This window comes from Ornithorhynchus anatinus, chromosome X1, assembly GCF_004115215.2.
Source record: "Ornithorhynchus anatinus isolate Pmale09 chromosome X1, mOrnAna1.pri.v4, whole genome shotgun sequence".
Taxonomy (NCBI): domain Eukaryota; kingdom Metazoa; phylum Chordata; class Mammalia; order Monotremata; family Ornithorhynchidae; genus Ornithorhynchus; species Ornithorhynchus anatinus.
The window spans coordinates 14,127,843-14,149,421 of NC_041749.1; the positions used below are offsets into that span (position 1 = coordinate 14,127,843).

The 21,579-nt window shown below is 49.3% G+C and overlaps 1 protein-coding gene across 1 annotated transcript in view; it reads left to right on the forward strand.

The window, feature by feature from the left end:
- LOC100078272 (xanthine dehydrogenase/oxidase) overlaps positions 1–21,579 on the forward strand; it is a 46,176-nt gene that overhangs the window by 5,616 nt on the left and 18,981 nt on the right. The window contains exons 3-16 of the mRNA XM_016228660.3: positions 1,055–1,151; positions 1,751–1,859; positions 4,232–4,358; positions 5,407–5,468; positions 8,251–8,319; positions 8,986–9,072; positions 13,996–14,137; positions 15,088–15,180; positions 15,627–15,778; positions 16,259–16,352; positions 18,668–18,777; positions 19,682–19,866; positions 19,960–20,134; positions 21,222–21,305. Coding sequence (XP_016084146.2) covers positions 1,055–1,151; positions 1,751–1,859; positions 4,232–4,358; positions 5,407–5,468; positions 8,251–8,319; positions 8,986–9,072; positions 13,996–14,137; positions 15,088–15,180; positions 15,627–15,778; positions 16,259–16,352; positions 18,668–18,777; positions 19,682–19,866; positions 19,960–20,134; positions 21,222–21,305 — 1,586 coding nt within the window. The remainder of the gene's footprint in view (positions 1–1,054; positions 1,152–1,750; positions 1,860–4,231; positions 4,359–5,406; positions 5,469–8,250; positions 8,320–8,985; positions 9,073–13,995; positions 14,138–15,087; positions 15,181–15,626; positions 15,779–16,258; positions 16,353–18,667; positions 18,778–19,681; positions 19,867–19,959; positions 20,135–21,221; positions 21,306–21,579) is intronic.

A 21,579-nucleotide genomic window follows, 5' to 3' on the forward strand; every position in this document is an offset into this window, starting at 1 on the left:
ATTCTTTCTTTTTCTATTGATGCCCTTTTACTTGCTTTGATGTCTGTCTCCCCCGTTCTAGACTGTGAGCCCGTTGTGGGCAGGGATTGTATCTGTTTATATCTAATTGTATTTTCCAAGTGCTTAGTACAGTGCTCTGCACCCAGTAAGCGCTCAATAAATATGATCGAATGAATGAATGAATGAATGAATGAATGAATGAATGAAAGCCTCTCCAGGGTCAGCAGAGGCTCCAACGCAAGGAAATCCATAGAGAAGTAGCGTGGCCAGTGGCTATTCATTCATTCATTCAATAGTATTTAATGTTGGTATTTGTTAAGCGCTTACTATGTGCCAAGCACTGTTCTAAGCCCTGGGGCAGATACAAGGTAATCAGGTTGTCCCACGTGGGGCTCACAGTCTTCGTCCCCATTTCACAGATGAGGTAACTGAGGCGCAGAGAAGTTAAGTGACTTGCCCAAAGTCACACAGCTGACAGGTGGCAAAGCCAGGATTAGAACCCATGTCCTCTGACTCCCAAGCCCATACTCTTTCCACTAAACCACGGATTTATTGAGCGCTTACTATGTGCAGAGCACTGTACTAAGTGCTTGGAATGTACAGATCGGTAACAGATAGAGACAGTCCCTGCCCTTTGACGGGCTTACGGTCTAATCGGGGGAGACGGACAGACAAGAACAATTGCAATAAATAGAATCAAGGGTAGAGCACAGACGTGGGAGTCAGAAGGACCTGAGTTCTAATCCTGACTCTGCCACTTGTCTGCTGTGTGACTTGGGCAAGTCATTTAACTTCTTGCGCCTCAGATGCTTCATCTCTAAAATGGTGATTTAAAAAGTCCCATGTGGGCCAGGGACTGTGTCCGACCTGGTTATCTTGTATCTATCCCAGTGCTTAGAACAGTTCCTGGCACATAGCAAGTGCTTAACAAATACCTTAAAAATAAATCCCATCAGTAGCTTCCAGTGGCAGCCGATCTACTAGGGACAGAGCTCTGGCAGAACAAAAGGACCTGCTCTGCCTCGACACCCTTTTCCTTAACCGTGTTCCCCAGTGGGTTTGCAGGGGACGAAACTCGGCTGTGGTGAAGGAGGCTGCGGAGCCTGCACTGTGATGCTGTCCAAGTATGACCGGTTCCAGAACAAAGTCGTGTATCCTTTCCTGGTGATTGAGAGAGACAGAGAAAGAGAGAGAGAGAGAGATAGATTCCAGGTGTTCCTGCTTTGACTCAGATCCAAAGTGAGCAAATCTAAGCTTTCAGAGGTTCGTCTGGTCTAAGAGACTTCATTTCAGTTGCTGGTGGAGATGGTGGTGAAGGGGAGGTGGTGGTGAACTGTGGGAAACAACAGTGAGATGTCATCCAAATTTGTGGCCACTTGGATTCCAGTCCCCTAGCCCTGGTCAACTTTGGCCATTATTATTGTGATATTATCATTATTATTTTGATATTTATGAAGCACCTCCTATGTGCCAAACACTGTTTTAAGCACTGGGATAGATAGATCCAAGTCTGTCAGGTCTGACCCCGTCCCTGCTCCTCATGGGGATAGGTCTAAATAGGAGGAAGAACAGGCTTTGAACTCTCATTTTACAGAGGAGGGAATTGAGGCACAGAGAAGTTAAGTGACTCATCCGAGGTAACAGAGCAGGTCACTGGCAGATCTGGGATTAGAACCCAATTCCTCTGACCTCCAGCCTCGTCATACTAGGCCAGCCTGGAAAGCACAATTCCCTTAGCCTAGGGGTCCAGCCATTTCTCCACCAACGCCTGCCTGACCCCGATCTGCGCCCTGCACCATGTCGCTGTGACGACCGTGGAAGGGATCGGAAGTACCAAGACGAGGCTGCATCCCGTGCAGGTGAGCTGGGCTGGGGTTTTGATCTGAAAACCGAATGGGGAGATACAACGCTCTTAGGGTGGGAGCCTCCGTGGGGAACTGTGTGTCACCCTGGACCCCCTGGCTTTTCCTTGGTCCATTAAGATCACCTACTCTCACTGGGGCTGAGTTTCCCCATCCACAGCATGTCCCTGGCCTGTCAACCCTCCCCATTCCAGGGATGCTGGGAGCCTTCCTGAGGTCATGCCTGCAAAGCCCTTTGCGCTTCTTAGAGAAAGGAGAGGCTTCTTGATTTCTGTGTGTCTCTTTAATTAGCTAAGAGCGAGTGACGGTGAGCTAATCCCCCAATTTTTTTTTAATGGCATTTGTTAAGCGCTTACTATGTACCAGGCTCCGTCCTGAGACAGATACAAGTTAATCAGGTTGGACACAGTCACTTTCACAGCCCATTTTACAGATGAGGTCACTGAGGCATAGAGAAGTGAAGCGACTTGCCCGAGGTCATGCAGCAGACAAGCTGCGGATTTGGGATTTGAACCCAGGTCCTTTTTGACTTCCAGGCCCGTGCTCTGTCCACTAGACCACACTACTTCTCTATTGAAGAGAACGCTGTATAAAGCACCGCTGAGACCTTTTCTCCTAGGACCTCCATGAACCTTTTAAATCTCACTAGGCTCTCGACAGCACCGTGGACCACAGAGGAGCCCTCTCGGTTATTCATGTGGGAAAAGTGAGGCATAGATCAGTTATGATCCTTTTTCCTCCTTCCTAAAACTTGTCAGAGTCAGGCCATTTGGATTTGCAACATCGGGCATCCTCTGGGGTTCAGCGAGCAACTGGTATTGCTCTTTGGCAAATACCTCCTCCATTTTGTAAGTGAGTCTCCAAATGTGCAGGTTTATCACACAGAGATTGATCAGGTCCTGCCTTTGGTTTTCAACACGGAGCCGATCTTTTCTCCATTAGCGATTCGACAGCTAAAGTAGTGGTTCAGCAGAATCTTAAACTGGATACTATACCTGATCTGATACTGATCTGTAACGGAGCTATACTTTGCTTATGTTCAACCGAGTGGTTGCGAATGCCCGCGTTTCCTTCAGCTGCTCCTCCGTGGGCAACCGTGACAGGGCTCGTCCCTGCTCCGCTGAACACCCGCCTAGCACTCAGTTCCTTTGCAGTGCCTAGTTTGGACTCCCCATATCCCCTTCTCCTTGTGGCTCTGAGCTTTCCTTCCACCTTCCTAGTCCCTCCCTCTTTGCCCAAATCCTCTCCTGTAATTGGTTATGTTCCCCCTGATATCATCAGTTGAGTGACTGATATAATAAGCAGAGATACTTTTCCCATCATCATCATCATGAACGGTATCTACTGAGCCCATCCCTTGGGAGGGATCAGTCACTTCACTTTTCTGGCCCTCAGTTACCTCATCTGTAAAATGGGGATTGAGACTGTGAGCCCCACTTAGGACAGAGACTGTGAGCAACCTAATTTGCTTGTATCCACCCCAGTGCTTAGTATAGTGCTTGCCACATAGTAAGCGCTTAACAAATACCACAATTATTATTGTTATAATGAGAAGAGGGTGGTTTCCCTCTTCTAAGACCTCCCGGGGCTTTCTTTCCCCTCGTCTCTATGCTGGGCTGGGCTTCTGGGACCTTCACAAGACAGTGGACTCAATGCAGGGGCAGGTTTCCTTCTGGATGATTCAGCAGGCGGAAAGTTTAGGGGCGGCTTTGTCTGAGGTTTAACCCAGATATAGACACTGAGATGCTTCGTCACCTCCTTATGTCGCAGCTTCTTCATCAGAAAATGGAGGCTCCTCACATTCACCTCTGTGCAGGCTGAGCATTAATTAGGGTTCATACCTTGCTTTGAAACCTGCAGATGAAAGAAAGAAAGAAAGAAAGATGAAAGAAAGTCACAGGCTTTACCACTGTGACTGTGTTCTGAAAACCAGGGAACACACCTTCCCTTTCTCAAGGTAGCAGGACCCCTCTCCTTTTGCCGGAGGCTATTGTTGACCATGGAAACGGTTCCAAGCTGAGCCTTCCTTACAAATTGTTCTGTTGTCTGTCAGTGTACTCATAGAACTAGATGTCCCGATCACAGCAGGGTGGTCCGCTTTGGGCAGGAGAGTTCCATTGCCCCAGTCCAATTAACCAGTGGCGCTGAACAACGCAAGCCTGCCTCTGAAACAACTCTTCACCTGAAAGTCAAAATGTTCTTGTGTCGTTCGCCCCCCCCCCCTTTTTTTTCCATGAGCTTCCTGATGTTGTGTGTCAGAACAGCCTCCCCACCAACAGGGGAGGTCACTCGATGCAAGGAAGGCACTGGGGGATGGTGGGAATTGGAACCCTGATTATCATTGATATTTGCTTGGCTTTCCCCTTTAGGAGAGGATTTCCAAAAGCCACGGCTCCCAGTGCGGGTTCTGCACCCCGGGCATCGTCATGAGCATGTACACGCTGCTCCGGAACAACCCCGAGCCGTCCATGGAGGAGATCGAGGACGCTTTTCAAGGTAGCCGGCTACTGGCCCTCAGGCAGGCTCCAGTTGTCTCCTTGGGCAGTCTCATAGAGAATAGTCCTCGGCTTGCTGGAAGGGCTAGGTTGGAATGATGACTAGAGTGGAGTTGATCAGCGGGTTAGTCCTGAGGAGAAGCATGATTTAGTGGATAGAGCATGGGCCTGGGAGACAGAAGGACCTGGGTTCTAATCCTAGCTCCACCACTTGTCTGCTGTGTGACCTTGGGGAAGTCACTTAACCTCTATGCTCCAGTTACCTCATCTGTAAAAATGGGGATTCAAAGTGTGAGTCCCATGTGAGACAGGGACTGTGTCCAACCTGATTGACTTGTATCTATTGCGATGCTTAGAACAGTGCTTGGCACATACTTAGTGCTTAACTAGTATCAAAACTATTATTATTGATATTATTACTGGGTTCCTGGAGCATGGCTGGGGACGTATGCTGTTGCTTAGATGTGGACTTGGGACCCGGAAGGGCAAATCAGAGAGCTTACTGTGTGCAGAGCACTGTATTAAGTGCTTCTTGGGAAAGTACAACCGAACAATAAAGAGTGACAGTCCCTGCCCACAACAAGCTCACAGTCTAGAGGAGGGGAGACAGATATCAATAAGTGCAGAGCACTTGGGAAAGTACAATAAAATAGGGTTGGTAGACACAATCCCTGCCAACAAGATGTTTACAGCCTCTTATCAATCAATCAGTGGTATCAATCAGCAGCCTGTGAGAATGGGCTCTCTAGTTTACCTCAGGGCATGTGCCCAGGCCCTGTGGGCATAGCGGAGAGGCATCAGATGTCCGTGAATGGCATATGACTGTGAAAATCTCCAAAGATTGGTGAAGTCCGACATAAACCCCAACTCACTTCTGGGCCGAGCTCTGAGGCCACCCCCAGCGTTACCACTCAGTGGAAATTATCGAACCCTTACTTTATGTAGAGCAATGTATTAAGGACTTGGGAGAGTACAGTGTAGTTAGTAGACATGATCTCTGCCCTCAAGCAGCTTACGTTCTACCTTAACACCTGCCTTTTCCCTTCCAGGGAATTTGTGCCGCTGCACTGGATACAGACCCATCCTGCAGGGCTTCCGGACCTTTGCTAGAGTAAGTGAACCAGTTCAGTAGTAGAAACAGCATTAGCAGCTGGTCAGGGAGGGGCTGGTGTGGACTCAAAGAAGAGGCGGGATTCCTTGGCTCCAGATAAAGGTCAACATTCCAGGAAGCAAGCAAATTCTCCTATTAATAAATTTGCACCTGGTTTGGGGAGTTTTCCAAATACCCTGGCACCGAGCCACTTGTTCACCCAGGGACACGTTCTTGTTGATGTCAGACAGATCGCTCTGTCCAATCCGACAGAGAGTTGTTACCTGTTTCCTGAAAGAGGGAAAGGGCCGGTAAGCTCGTTCCGGAAGGGAATATTGGTTTGGCGGCTTCCCTACAGAACCCAGTGGTAGCGTCCCTGGCTGCCGATGCCACGTGCAGCCCTGGGCACTGACGGATGACGCGGTTCTGTATGATGGGGCGGCTGGCTCTGTGAAGGGGCCAAGGATCTTGGTAACTAAAGCTTGGTAACTAAACTAAACCCAAATTACCAAGGGTAATTGCTGCCTAGGCACAATTCAGGATCTGTAAGCAGTCTGGATGCTATCTGGAAGTAGGTCTTCCAAGATAATCCTGAAATGTAAAGGAGTGACGCTCATGAGGCTTTCTTGGCTTCACTTGTGTTTCTCTTACTGACCTAACACATTGTTCTACATAAGCCGATCACAGCTCTAAATCAATCGCCAACCCTTCAGACCAAGGAGCACCTGTAAGTGGATTTTGTTTGCAAGGGGATGGATTCTTTCAGATTTCATTTCAATGACACTGTGACCATTCTGGCACCTTGGTGAATTGGGAAGACTTCATCCTTGGATAACAGGGATTGGGTATCTGTAGGACCAAAGGAATACAAATAATGGGATGGGGATTTCCTAGAGATGGGTTTGGAAGATTTAATCTTGGATAGACAGGAAGATCTATAAATGCTTTGTGTACTAGGTAGAATCATAGACTCCTGGAGGTGGGAAGGATCCCATAGGTCCAGAGTTGCCTTCGCGGGGGCTGTGAAGGCACCTGGGACATCGAGTGTCCATTCTCTTCTTGAAGATCTCTCCAAAAGGAGACTCTTCATCCTCTATGGATAGTCATTTCCTGGTTTTTGCCACTACAACCTTTGAAAAGTTCGTCCTGTGTCCAGCTGGATGCTCTCTTGCTTTATTATTTCAAGCAAATTCCTCTTGGTCGGTCTAAAAGGACACAGAGAGCGTTCTCGTCTCAACCGGAAGTTGGTTCGGTAATGGGGGTGGATCAAGAGGAGGTAAAGAGTCAGGAATTCAGACTTTCAGTTTATCCCTTTTATCCCTCTCCCCTGCTTATATCCCTGGACTTGCTCAACTCCCTGGGAGTGGGTATCACCACAATGTTTTCCATCTGCAGGCTTCACAGGATGTGGACGATTGCAGAGATAAAATCTCCCAGGCACTCTCAGCTTCTTCAAACAAACATGTTCTCTCAAGCTCTCTCTGGGTCATAGCACTTAGTAATACATACACAATAGGGCACTGACTCCATACTGTCGAGGGCAGGGTCAGGCGGGAGTCCGCACCCTTTCATCCTTTCCCTCTCCAGGGACTGGCCTTGTGCAATCCATCCATCATTCAGTTTTATTGAGCACTCACTATGGGCAGAACAGTGTATTAACTGCTCGGGAGAGTACAATAGAATAGAGTTGGTAGATACCTTCCCTGCCCACAAGGAGCTTACAATAAGCCTGACAGACTTCTGTCCTGCTCTCCTTGGTCACGGTGCCCACGTTTGGGCAGCCCAGAAAGATGGAGGTTTGGGAGTCTCCATTTCTCTGAACTCTGAACTATTTCCTGTGGTTCTGTCAGCATGATTGCCATCTGACCTGGGCAGGCTACTTGGGTCAGCTATTTGCCAAGCTACCATGGCTGCCACTGTCGTGGAGAGAGCGTGGGACCATTTGATCCTCTGCCTGGCCCTACCACCATATCAGTGAATCACCTGAAGCACTCACACCAGGAAATGAGGAGCAAGATACCAGGTCCCTCTCCAGGGCCTGGCCCAGGGAGTTCATTTTCACCTGCTTTTGGAAGCTAAATACATCAAGGCCTGGATAAGACTTGGATACTTGGATAACCATCTAGGTATACTGCAGGAGGCAGGGAGCTTGACTTGACCTCTCAGGGGTCTCTCTCACTCCCATGATTGGATGATGCCCATTGGCAAACCTTTGGAATGGGTGAATTTCCAAGAGGACAGTAAAGCCATGATCATTCAGCATGTTGCCATGAGTCAGTGTCTTGCTTTGCATTACTTAGGAGGTTAGGTCCCCTGTGTCTGGGGCATTTGGAAGGAATGGCAGAGTGCAGAAGGAACATTTCCTGTCCTGTTGACCCACCTTTCAACGAGTGCATCCTCCCAGATAGGAAGTACTCGCCTCAAATGCCCCGATGGTTACCCCTTACCTAGGCCCCCCGAGAAGGCAAGCAATGAGCGAAGGCCGTGGGTGGAGTCAAGGGAAGAGCAGTTTTGGGGGAGAAGGAGTAGCTTCCCAAGAGGAAAATCTTTTCTAAAGGGCTAACATGGGTGGGAGAATCAGCAACCGCTGGTCTGAGAGCATGTAACAAGGCCAACACTATGGGGGCATCAGGCCAGGTGGGAAGGAAAGTGGGCTGGAAATGGAGAGGGACGGAGTGGGGCTTCTTCCCCTCTGGACCAGAAGCAGGGGACAGCCATTTCTGCTAGAAACCCTGGGCCCATTAGCAGGGCAGAAACCTTAGAGCAAATAACCATTTCCTCTTTTGGATGTTTGTCTCTTCAGGATGGAGGTTGCTGCGGGGGAAAGGGGAAGAACTCCAACTGCTGCATGAACCAACCGGAAAAGAGTTCGGTAGGTGGTCCCGGTTTCTCCTTCCCACCCTTCGCCCAGGAGGTCCCGGGCTGCAGGAGTTGTCAGGCTTGCGGCTGTGCTTTAGTAAGAGCAGTATGGCCTAGTGGAGGGAGAGCAGGACTGGCAGTCAGGAGACCCAAGATCTCCGCTCCGCTGCTTGCCTGTGTGGTGGCCTTGGGCATATCATTTAATTTCTTTTTGCCTTAGTTTCCTCATCTGAGAAGTGGGGATAAAAATCTCTGCTCTCCCTCCCTCTTCGATTGTAAATGCAGTGTGTGACGAGAACTGTGATAATCATGTATGTAGCACAGTGCTTGGTACGTACTAAACACTGAACAAATATTATTCCTATTTTTATTATTATCATCATCATCATTATTATTAGGAAGGCCTGGAAGAGAGAAAGCTGCAGATTCTGCAGGATGATTTTCCGCTGCCTTAGGTCATGAATAATAATAAAAATGTGAACCCTGACCAGATATAATGTGATGCCAACTCCCAAATCATTGCCCATCTCTGCCTCGTGTTCCTCCCTTCCAGCCTGACCCAAGTCGGGGCAGGGTCTTCCCTGGGGTGGGGGGAGAGCGGGTGGGCTCTTTGGTGAAGGAGGGTGTGCAGGCTGCTGACGGGAGGACGCTAACCCCACTGATCCCTTTTCTCCGGCAGATCACGCTCTCGGAGTCCTTGTTCAGTCCTGAGGAATTCCTGCCCTTAGATCCCACTCAGGAGCCCATCTTCCCGCCGGAGCTGCTGGTAGGGAATTTCCCTGGAGACAGGATTGAGCCTCTGGGATTCAGGTTGATGAAGGCTGTGGATCCAGCTGTGGGAGTTCAGGCCAGGGAGACTTGTCCCTGTAGAAGCCACTGTCCGGGGCCACTTTTCTGCCCTGCTCCCTGCCCTGAGCCATTGTGCAGGGCACAATCTTTTAGAAGAAAATGTTAGCTGGTTAACATTTCTTTGGTATGGTATCCCGTAATCCTTTCGTCTCCATCCAACTGGCCCAGAAGTTTCATACTGACAGTTGTCCCAGGAGTTACCGATTCCCGAAAGTGTGGCCCTCAGGGCATCTCAGTGGCTAGCCTGCGGCACGTGGGGCTAGCCCCTGGCAGAAGAGCGGCTCAGTCCCTTCAGGCAAGGACACCCTGACTGGTAAAGGCTGACTGGTTGCTCGGGTCATGGGTAGTTCCGGAGATGATTATTTTAACTGTAAACACTCATTTTTGACCTGGACCTGCCAAGAGGAATATCTTACTTTCCGTGACAAACCAGTCCTTAAGGGGAGAGGGTAAACATAGTAGAAGTTTATACTACTATTCCTATCTCACGAACTAACCCTGAATCCTGGTTCCACCACATGTCCGCTGGGTGACCTTGGCATGTCACTTAACTTTTCTGGGCTTCAGTTATCTCGTCTGTAAAATGGGGTATAAGAGTGGGAGTCCCCATGTGGGACAGGGACTATGTCTAACCTGATCCATTCCAGTGCTTAGAACAGTGGTTGGCATATAATAAGTGCTTAAGCAGCGTGACTTAGTGGAAAAAGCCCGGGCTTGGGAGTCAGAGGTCACAGGTTCTAATCACAATTCCACCACTTGTCAGCTGTGTGACTCTGGGCAAGTCACTTAACTTCTCTGTGCCTCAGTTACCCCATCTGTAAAATGGGGATTAAGACAGTGAGCCCCCCCGTAGGACAACCTGATCACCTTGTATCCTCCCCGGTGCTTAGAACAGTGCTTTGCACATAAACAAATGCCATTATTATTATTATTAAGCACCGGAATTATTATTATTATATCGGCACTTTGCATTTGCACCTGCATTTTGAGCTTTCCCTCCTCCACGGTTAACCCCGGCCGACCCGCCAGTTCCGACTCCGGCCCTCCCAGCTCTGTGCAGTGTCCAGGGCCCAGATTGTCCGGGAGTGGGGGAGGGGAGCAGCATGGAGTCCCCGGCGGGGAGGGGACAGCATGGAGTCCCCAGCACTCTCCTGCAGCACCTGTCAATCGGGCAGACTCCTGGACCAATCTGGAGCTCAGATGAACATCGATTCACACATTCTTGGGTGTTTGGGTCTAAACACAAAGCTTCCAGCTGATTCTTTGGTTGGCTAATTATACACGTGACAGCAAAAAGAGTCAGTGTGTTGGCCCCTTTGATTCAGGAGGAACTGCTCCAAGTAGTTGAGCTATTCAGAGCCATGCGGGTTCGAGATGCATCTTTTTTTCTTTAATGGTATTGTTAAGTGCTTACTATATGTCAAACACTGTTCTAAATGCTGGGTTAGGAACAAGTTAATTAGGAGGGACACAGTCCCCGCCCCACAGGGGTCTCACAGTCTAATTAGAGAAGGAACAGGTATTTAATCCCCATTTTACAGAAGAAACTTAGGCACAAAGAAGTTAAGTGACTTACCCAAGGCCATGAAGCCTTAGTACAGAGCTCTGCACATAGTAAGCGCTCAATAAATATGATTAAAGGAATGAAGCAATCAATTAGAGCCAGAATTAGAACCCAGGTCTTCTGACTCCCGGGCCCATGCTCTTTCCACTAGGCCATGCTAATGTCCCGTATTTTTCAGTCAAGTCTTAGTTTTGCTCCTTGCAGAGTGACAGGACCTCTTTTAACAACCTTCCTAGTTGAGAAACAGTGATGCCTAGTGGTAAGAGCCCAGGTCTGGGAGTCAGAGGACCTGATTTCTCATCTCGGCTCTGCCACTTCACTGCTTTGTGACCATGGCCATATCACCTAGCTTCTCTGTGCCTCAGTTACCTCATTTGTAAAATGGAGATTAAGGCTGTGACCCCCATATGGGACAAGGACTGTGTCCAACCTGAATATCTTGTAGCTACCCCAGTGCTTAATAGAGTGCCCAGCACATAATAAGAGCTTAACAAATACCATTTTAAAAGATGCCATTTTCTCTGTCATAAACTCATTCACCTTCTGGCTCTGCATTCCCACTTGCTAAGGTGCATTACTTTTTCTCCCTCTCCAGTTTTATCTCCTAGCCCATGTCCTCCTTCTACTAGTATAGCTCACCCGTCTCCCCCCTTCATTTCTTAACTTCTCAGGAGACAAAGCCCCATTTCTCTTTTTCCTCATTGTTCTTAAACGCTTCACTTTCCTTCTAAGTCATGCACCACCTATCCCTTTCTGAACTCTTCTCCTATTCAGGCTCCTGCGACACCATCCTTACTAGTATTCTTCTAGCATTTTCAACCTCCTGACACCCACTGCAGAATTCCCCCTGACTCGAAGTGGATCCTGTGCTTTTCGCCCCACCTTCTTTCAGGGGCGATCACATGGCTTTGGCTGTGTGAGTGATATTTTCTCTTTCTCCCCCATTCCACCTCTCTCCTGTGTATCTCAAGTCGGGTTTCCTTCTCTAATACTTGATGGTATTTGTTAAAAAGAAAACCACTGACCCTGTTCTAGGGACAGTGAAGTTGTCTAATGACCCCCGACTAGCTCAGTTTTCCAACTGACTGTTCCCTCAGGGCTGGGTCTCCTTGCTGTGGTCCCCTGTTGGTAAGGGAAGGATGGGAGAAGTCAATCCTGGTTTCCTGAAGTTTAGGCAGGAAGAGGAGGGGCTCAGAGCCAGCTAGGGGATGGAGCAGAAGAAAGAAGGTCAGAGGGCTGATGGTTTTTCTGGAAAAAAGCCACCATCTCTTATCCTCTTGGATCTGCACAGACCTCAGCATCCCAGAATCCTGCTCTGCTTCCACTCCACCCTTGTGGAGCTGTAGGGGCGGGGTGGGAGTGAGGATTTTTTGACGAGGTTTTCCTTCTCCCCGCCACAAGGAATTTACAAAATTCAGGCAGTGGCATGGGACGCTGGGGGATGGGGAGGGGTAGAGGGACAATTAGGAGAAAACTCAATTCCCCAAACAATGAAATATTTGTACAAACATAATGAGCATCAACCTCAAGCCATTCCAACAGATCTAAGCAATGGGAGAACAGTCTTAGGGCCAAACAGATGTCCTTCCTGATTCGGGTTCACAGTGTTCAAATTGTTCCTGGAATTCTAAGCAAAGAGAACAGACAAGTTCTCTTGTCTGGCTGTGGCTTTCTGAGGCTCTCTTGGGTTTTGGCAGGAAAGGCGGGTGGGAGGGTCCCCCTTGAAGATCTGAAGGCAGTGAGACTCACTGTAGCTGCTTCCCATCTCATGCCCGCCTCAATCCCAGCCATACCCCTGTTCTCTCTCTACCTTAAATTGATCCTTCCCCAACTTGCCAACAATCAGAAATAGCCCAAACAACCCCCTCTTCTTTCTTGCAATGTCTAGGTGGAGAGCACCGGACTGGAAGTCAGGAGACGTGGATTCTAATCCCAGCTTTGCACTTGCCTGCTGGGGGACCTTGGGGAAATCTCTTAGCTTCTTGTTGCCTCTGTTTCCTCATGGGTGGAATGGGGCTAAAATATCTGCTCTCCCCCTTCTTTGGACTGGGAGCCCCATGTGGGACAGAGACTGTGTGTCCGTTCTGATTATCCTATATCAATCCCAGTACTTTGCACAGTGCTTGGCACATCCCACCATCAAAGCCTTATCCCACCTTCAAAGCCTTATCCTACCTTCAAAGCTTTATTAAGATCACATCTTTCTAAGAGGTCTTCCCCAATTAAATCCTCTTTTCCCCAATCCTCTCTCCCTTCTGTGTCACCTGTGCACCTGGATCTGTTACCCTCTGGGCATCTGATATTCACCCCACCCTCAGCCCCACGACACTGATATATCCATATCCATAGCTGGTTTATTTTTAGTACTGTCCATCTTTGCCTCGCCTCTTGTGGAAAGTGAACATGTATACCAACTCTATTGTATTGTACTATGCCAAGCGCTCAGTCCAATTCTTTGCACAAAGGAAGCACTTAATAAATACCACTGATTGATTGTACTGTACTACTCTGCTAAGCACTTAGTACGAATGCTATGCACAGAGTAAGTGCTTTATCAGTATCATTGATTGATAGTAAGCACTTAAATATGACAGATATGAATATTTAGTTTCCCTCCCTCTCTTCTCAGCCACTCCCTGCCACTTCTCTCTCTTCCTCAGATCTTTATCAATTGACCCTTCATCTCCATTAATCAGCAGCCTATTTCATCTCTCCCCTGACCCTCCTATGGCTGGATGGGAGAGATAATAATAATAATAATGGTGGTGGTGGTAAATTATTATTATTATCATGGTATTTGTTAAGTGCTTACTATGTGCCAGGCACTGTACTAAACGCTGGAGTGTATACAAGCAAATCGGGTTGGACGCAGTCCCTGGCCCTTGTGGGGCTCACAGTCTCATTCCCATTTTGCAGATGAAGTCACTGAGGCCCAGAGAAGTGAAGTGACTTGCCCAACCTCACACAGCAGACAAGTGGCAGAGCTGGGATTAGAACCCATGACCTGGAGACTCCCAGGCCCGTGCTTTATCCGTGACCTCTCTACCCTCCCCCAGTCCGTCTCCTTAGCGTGCAGGCCTGAACCAGGGGGCTGGTGCTCTCCCTAGAATCGGGTTGACTGTTAAGAATATTTACACTAACGCTATTAGCCCCAGTGAGAATGGGGGTAAACTTGACCGGGGAAAGAGGTAAGGAAGAGGTCAGACCTGGACTTTTGACCTGGAAGACGGTCTCCCAAACCCATGGAAAAATAATGTTAAACATCAACATTCTCAGCGCCTCAAAGATCTTCCTCAGAAGCAGCTGTGTTTCCGGGGGGAGCGCGTGAGGTGGATCCAGGCAACCACCCTGGAGGAGCTGCTGGACCTCAAAACTCAGCACCCGGATGCCAAGCTGGTGGTGGGGAACACAGAAATTGGTAAGAAGAAGAGTTCTGGGGTGGGCTTTGTAGGTCCGTGGACTCCCTTTTTTTCCGGCCCAGGGGGCGGTGGGGAAGATGTCCAGTGATGGACTTACCTTGGTTGCCTGTGGAAGAAGGTCTAGAGAGAAGAGAAAGAGATGTTCAGGTCCATGCGGCTCCTCTGTCGGGGGCTGCCTGAGATCAGAGGGATGCTTTACCGGTTATTGCGGCTCTGGAAGAGTAGTGACTCTGGAAGAGTGTTAGAGGAGCAGCGTGGCTCAGTGGAAAGAGCACGGGCTTTGGAGTCAGAGGTCACGGGTTCGAATCCCGGCTCGGCCACTTGTCAGCTGTGTGACTTTGGGCAAGTCACTTCACTTCTCGGTGCCTCAGTCCCTCATCTGTAAAATGGGGATGAAGACTGTGAGCCCCACGTGGGACAACCTCATTCCCCTGTGTCTACCCCAGCGCTTAGAACAGTGCTTGGCACATAGTAAGTGCTTAACAAATACCACCATTATTATTATTGGTGACAACAACATGCCACCAGTCCTGGCTCTGGCAGAGGCACAGAAGGATGCCAGGCGTTCTGAGGGCTCCCCCACTCTTCCCTGCTTCGCAGAGCCCAATGTTGACGTGAGAGAGGATGAACCGTCTACAGTTCCCTCTGGGCTGGGCTGATCTCCTGGGCTCAGAGGGATGGTCTGGGTGTGGGGGGACTGTCCCCTCAGAGGGTCACTTTGAAGAATCTCTCTCCCAGCTGAGGGGCTGAGAGATTGCGAGCCCAGCTGCTGGGCGACCATCACTCTGAGCCTCGGGGACCGCTGGGAGGGGAGGCCTGCGCCCCACAGGGCCCTGGGTCAGGGTCGAGATGAACTCTGTCCTGGGCCTGGAGCACCACGGGCCATCGGTAGCCAGAAGACGAGCGGCATGCCTGGGGCCTATGGAGTTTGTGCTTCTTTTCCTTCCAGGGATTGAGATGAAGTTTAAGAATAAGGTGTTCCCAGAAATAGTTTGTCCGGCCTGGATCCCCGAGCTGAATGCTGTGGAGGATGGAGAAGAGGGTGAGAGAGAGCCCTACACTGTGCTCCTGGATGAGATCTCAATTCTGGCAACTCCCCCATCTGTGTAACGGGAGCAAGACCATAAACTCATACATCTGGTCACCAACTCTCTAGACTTTGTGATCTTCACACCAGCAGACCCGTAGCGGGGGAGGGTTGTGTTAATAATAATAATGATGGTATTAATCTGCCTCCTTCCAGGGTCTGGGTCTCTAGAAGACTGGACCTCGTTTCTGACCTTGAAGGCCCAGACAGGAGCTCCCTGCCCTCATCCCATTTTGGATAGGCTCCCCAGAATTCCCCTGACTGTTATCCAGAGCAAGTTATCTTGCCTCGGAGGGTTTTCTGGAACTCTTCCCTGCCCTGGCTCTCCCAGGAGAGGATGAAGGAGGCGTGGGGGTGGAGAATGCTGGAGGTCCAGCAGAGAGCACCGTCTCTGTTCGCAGGCATCTCCTTCGGGGCCTCCTGCACCCTGAGCTCTGTGGAAAAGAAACTGGCGGAGGTCGTGGCCACGCTCCCTGACTACAAGACACAGGTGTTCCAGGGCGTCCTGGAGCAGATGCGCTGGTTTGCTGGGAAGCAGGTCAAATCTGTCGCGGTGAGTCCTGGAGCAGATGCGCTGGTTTGCCGGGAAGCAGTCAGATCTGTCGCGGTGAGCGTCTAGGCCAGAGCTTTGGGGTGCGGTGGAGGGGTCACCCGCGGTAGGTCGCTCTGTCTCGGGTTCCCAACTGAAACACGGGAGGTGGTGATGCCTACCTTCCCTGCTTAAAGAATGGGGTAGAGTGGCACAAAAGTTGTCAGAATGGCCAGGGCTAGTGATACATTAATGATTAAACCAACGAGGTGGCAGAGAATTGCCGTTCTCTTCCCTACCCCTGCCAGTTTTTCCTGGTCATGACTGGGCTGAGTGAGAGCAGCCTAGAATGCTGCTGCTGCTTCTCTTGCTGTGCCCAGGGATGGGATAGAAGGTGCCTGGGTCCCCCTGCCCTGCCTCGCGGCCCTGAACCCACCCCAAAACGCCAACTCCGGTTCTCAAGAGATGAAACTCTGACTCCACATTCTGCCTCTGTGTCCCTAGTCCATCGGGGGAAACATCATAACCGCCAGCCCCATTTCAGACCTCAACCCTGTGTTCATGGCAAGTGGAGCCAAACTGATCCTGGCATCCAAACGTGAGTTGCGTCAACTTGTCACCCGGTCAGCCCATCTGCAGGGCTGGGGGGAGAGCTGGGAGGTGGGCAGGAGGGGACCAGCAGGATGGAAAATATCCTCCAGCATGGCTATTTCCAGACAGGGCGGCGTGGATCGGTGAATACTTCTTTGATCTCGGCCTCTGGCTGCTATAATTTGGGGCCAAGGAGGTCTTATGAGCAAGGGTGAAGAGTTGGACTGGGATCCAGGAGAGTTCTTCCAGATCTAGATCCTCCGCTTCCTCATTTTTACATCAGTTCTCTTGCTGCTGATTTAAACTGACACATTTTTTAATGGTATTTGATTAGTGCTTAGTATGTGCCAGGCACGGTACTAAACATTGGGAGTAGATACAAGCTAATCAGGAGGGATACACTCTATGTCCATGTGGGCTCACCTCCTTTAATCTACTTTTTACAGATGAGGTAACTGAGACACAGAAAAGTGAAGTGATTTGCCCAAGGTCACACAGCAGACACGGGACAGAGACGGGATCAGATCCCAAGTCCTCTGACTCCCAGCTCGGTCCACTAGGTCATACTGCTTGTCTTTGGGGTTGTTTTGTTAGTGGGGATTGGGTTCCATTATGCGACTGGGCATTTCCAGATATCCCAGGGATGGAGGGAGACACCCGGATTGCTTCGATAGGCAGCTATCCACAGTGTTTGCAAACACGTCCTTGTGGGCGTACATACTTCACCAAGTTTAAGCTTCTTTTAAGCGTCTGCAGGTCGGAAATGCTGCTCTTTATAATCTGGAACCTAATCTAATGAATATAATCTGAGCGTGAAACCAGAAAGTCAAGAATGGAAGATAGAGACAAGGAGAAAGTCATCCAGAGAGGGAAGGAGCCAGAGCTGGAGGGAGTCAGATGTGAAAGAAACCCAAGAGACAAAGAGAATCAAAAAAGGAGAGTCAAATATAGAGGGAGAGTCGCCAGCATTTCCTATGGTGATGTCCCCAACGAGGATGATGATGATATCATCACTGATGGCCGAGTCCTGTCTCCCTGTCTCTGCTGTGTGACCTTGGGCAAGTCACTTAACTTTTCTGTGCTTGAGCTACACGTGAGACATGGACTGTGTCCTTCAACCTGGTGAACTGGTACCTACCCCACTGCTTTGTACAGTGCCGGACACAGAGTAAGCGATTAACGAATAGCATTAAAAACACTAAAAAGAAAAGTGGTATTTGGAACACGTGCACTTATCAGATAATAGAAACAATGATTTTTTTAAGTGCCTGCTATGTGCCAAGCACTGTGGTAAATGTTGGAGAATGTACAAGATAATCAGATTGGAAACATTCCCTGTTCTACTCAGGGACTCAATGTCTAAGATGGAGAGGGAACAGCCCTCTACCTCTAGACTGTAAGCTTGTTATGGGGAGGGAATGTGTCTGTTTATACTGTACTCTCCCAAGTGCTTAGTACAGTGTTCTGCACACAGTAAGCTCTCAATAAATACTATTGATTCAAGGAATGCAGCATTAAGTGAAATCAGTCACGCTGAGGAAAGAAGGCTCATTGGAGACAGGGGCCAGATATGCCTTCTTCTGGAAGGCTTTTCCCTCTTTGACATTTGATTTGCTTTCCTCAGTCTTCCAAATTTCTCTGGAGGTATAAGTGAAGTCAGCTGATCCTGTCAATAGTAATAATAACAATGATGATAATTATATTTGTTAAGTGCTGTGCTAAACTCTAGGGTGGATGCAGGATAACGAGGCTAGACACAGTCCCTGCCTCACACGGGCCGTACAGTCTAAGTGGGAGGGAGATCAGGTATCAATTATTGATTAATGATAATAATAATAATGATAATAATGGTATTTGTTAAGCACTTACTATGTGCCAACCACTGTTCTAAACACTGAGGTAGATTCAAGGTAATCAGGGTGTCCCACGTGGGGCTCACAGTCTTAATCCCCATTTTCCAGATGAGGTAACTGAGGCACAGAGAAATTAAGTGACTTGCCCAAGGTCACACAGCTGATAAGTGGCAGAGCCAGGATTAGAACCCACGACCTCTGACTCCCAAGCCCATGACAGATGAGGAAACTGAGACAGAGAGAAGTAACTTACCTAACATCACCGAGCAGGCAGAGCTCAGACTAAAACACAGATACTATGATTTCCAGGCCTGGGTTCTTTCCATTAGGCTCTGCTGCCTCTGAAACAGAAGTACTACGCCACCACAATAGCCTATGTGCCCATAAAGAAGAATTGAGGTGGAAAAAGGTAGGAGAGTGGCTTCATTGGTCTGGCTGAGCTGGGTCGCTTTCCTCTCTTGTCCTGTAGGAGGGAGGAGGACTGTCCAGATGGATCACTCGTTCTTCCCTGGCTACAGAAAGACGATCTTAACCCCGGACGAAATATTACTCTCCATCCAGATACCTTACAGCAAGAAGGTGAGCGGAGGGAACAGTCTCCAGATGGATCCTCTAGCGGCCAGAGTAGATGAATTTCTGATCACCTAACTCTCCCTCCTCTCCCCTTCACACACACATGTACCCTTTACACAATTTCTTGATTCAGTCAAAAATGTTAATGGTCTATACTGAGGTCAAAGCCCTGAGTAATAAGCCCTTGGAAGAGGACAATAATGATAGCAATAATGATGATAATGGTATTTATTAAGCACTTGATTATGTGTCAAGCACTTTTCTAAGCACTGGGGCATTGTTCTAAGTGCTGGGACAATCCCTGCCCTCAAGGAGTTTACAATCTAGTGGGAAATTTGTTTCCCTCTTCAGATGAAGTCATTTGGAATATCAGGTCCTGTGCTTCATCCCAGCAACCCATCCTAGGCTCCCAGCAGCCTTTCCTAGGTTTCAGAAATTATTCTGAAGCTGGAACAACAGCTCCCGGGCTTTCCTTCCCCTGTTATACTGTATATCTCTGCCACATCTCACTTTACTCCTCTTGTAATAATAATAATAATAATAATGATAATGGTACCTGTTAAGCGCTTACTATGTGCCAAGCACTGTTCTAAGCACTGGGGTAGATTCAAAGTAATCAGGGTGCCCCATGTGAGGCTCACAGTCTTAATCCCCATTTTACAGATGAGGTAACTGAGGCACAGAGAAGTTAAGTGACTTGCCCAAGGTCACAGCTGATAAGTGGTGGAGCCAGGATTAGAACACATGACCTCTGACTCCCAAGCCCGTGCTCTTTCCATTGAGCCAAGCCTCTGCATCTTTGAAGTGAGAAGAGGAATCCTAACCAATTCTGAACCAGAACCCCATTTAGCCTGACACTGAACATAGAGGCCTGCGATGTAGTATAAATCATGTATCATGTTTCCTTCAGGGAGAATACTTCTCAGCTTTCAAGCAGGCCTCCAGGAGAGAAGATGATATTGCTAAGGTGACCAGTGGGATGAGAGTCCTGTTTAAAGAGAACACCACGCAGGTGCTTGAACTGTCGCTGAGCTTTGGTGGAATGTCCGACAGAACTATCATGGCCCTGAGCACTGCCGGAAAGCAGGTGGAGAGGTGAGAGAAAACAAAATGGCTAATGTGGATCCTGAATGTGGTGTCTTCTTTGAGACTTCGCTTCTCATTCATTTGCTCTTCTGATTCGGGCAGAAACTGGGATGAGTCACTGCTGGAAGACGTGTGCGCTGGGCTGGAGCAGGAGCTCCGCTTGGCTCCCGACGCTCCGGGAGGGATGGTGGAGTTCCGGCGAACGCTCACCCTCAGCTTCTTCTTCAAGTTCTACCTGACAGTGCTCCAGAAACTCAACAAGTGCAGCATTGGAGGGGTGAGTGGCCCGTGGACTGATCAGAGTGGAGACCGTCCATTTCTCTGCTCCTCTGGTCCCTCTCCTCTCCCTCCCACCCTCCCTGATTCCCTCTAACTCCTCTGGTTCGCTCTATCCATCCCCCCACCCACCAGTTTCACTGCTTTAATCCCTCTCTATAAATGGGGGCTGGGACCCATCCCTTTCATTCGGGTACTCATGGGGTGTCAGGCTGTGACTCGTCCCCTGAAAGATGTGGGAGAAAGGGAGGAGGGCAGGGAACGTTGGACCAGCAGGCGGGGTAAAAATCACCGGCCCATTGCCTTGATGCCCCTATCCCCTGGCTGGGATTTACTCGTATTGATCAGCACCTGCTGGGAAGGCCAGGAAATTTCAACTAGCAAAGCTTTCCTGGCCAAATCAAGAAAAAGGACCATGGAGGGGGTTGTAAATCCCTTCCCCTCCCTCAGACTCAAACCTCAATCATATGAGAGCAGGACCACTGGGAAGGTGATCCCTAATTTTGGGTGTGGGTGGTTTGGATGGCCCATGCTCACATGCACCGGGCTATTGAAAGGGAGTTAGGGTGGGTGGAAGCAATAAGTTTTATGGCCCAGTAGCAGCCTCCCAATGAGCCATTTGCCTACCTGTCTGCCTGCTGGGTGAAATGGGACAAGTGGAATGGGTGGAAGTGGGAGAATTCCAGAATGACCCATAGGCGAGGAACCAACCCCAAGAAGGTGATGAGGATGCTTGGGTCTCCATCCTTCCTTCCCCTGAGGGGAGCGATCATTCAATTAGGAGTAATTATGTACCTTTGCTCTGCCATTCATTGGATTAAATACTTGGGAGAATACAATAAAATTCATAGACCTGATCCCTGCCTTTAAGAAGCTTGCAATTTAATGTGGGGGAGACAGACACTAAATGAATTACTGATAGGAGGAGGAAGGAAAAGGGGATCTGTTCATGAGCTAGTGCTTAAGTAATAGGGTTTGGAAAAGGGTGTGAGGGTGCTGAGGGAATGGACTTGAGGAGAGTAGGGCCAGCCAAGGAGAGAATCAGCAATGCGTGACCCATCCTGTGCTCTGCTCTCTGTCCTCTGCAGAAGTGTGGCAAACTGGACCCCACCTGTGTCAGCGCCACTACTCTCTTTCACAAAGATCCCGCGGCCAGCGTCCAGCTTTTCCAGGTAAGGGGCGGAAACCCCCCTCCCCACCCCCGCCCCTCTCAACCAGTGGACGTTTCTGAGTTGAAGTGGGTGGTGATTTTAGAACGGTGCTTGGTGAATGGTGATTAGTGGTGAGTGGTGACTGCACACCCCTGGGTGGAGAAAGGGCAGATTTAGATTCAGATTGATATCTGACCCCTCCCTGAATCACCTCCCCGTTATCGCTGTTTCCACTTACACCGTTGCCCTTGTTTGTCAAGGTAATTTCCTGCCTCTTCTTCCCACAGCCGGATGG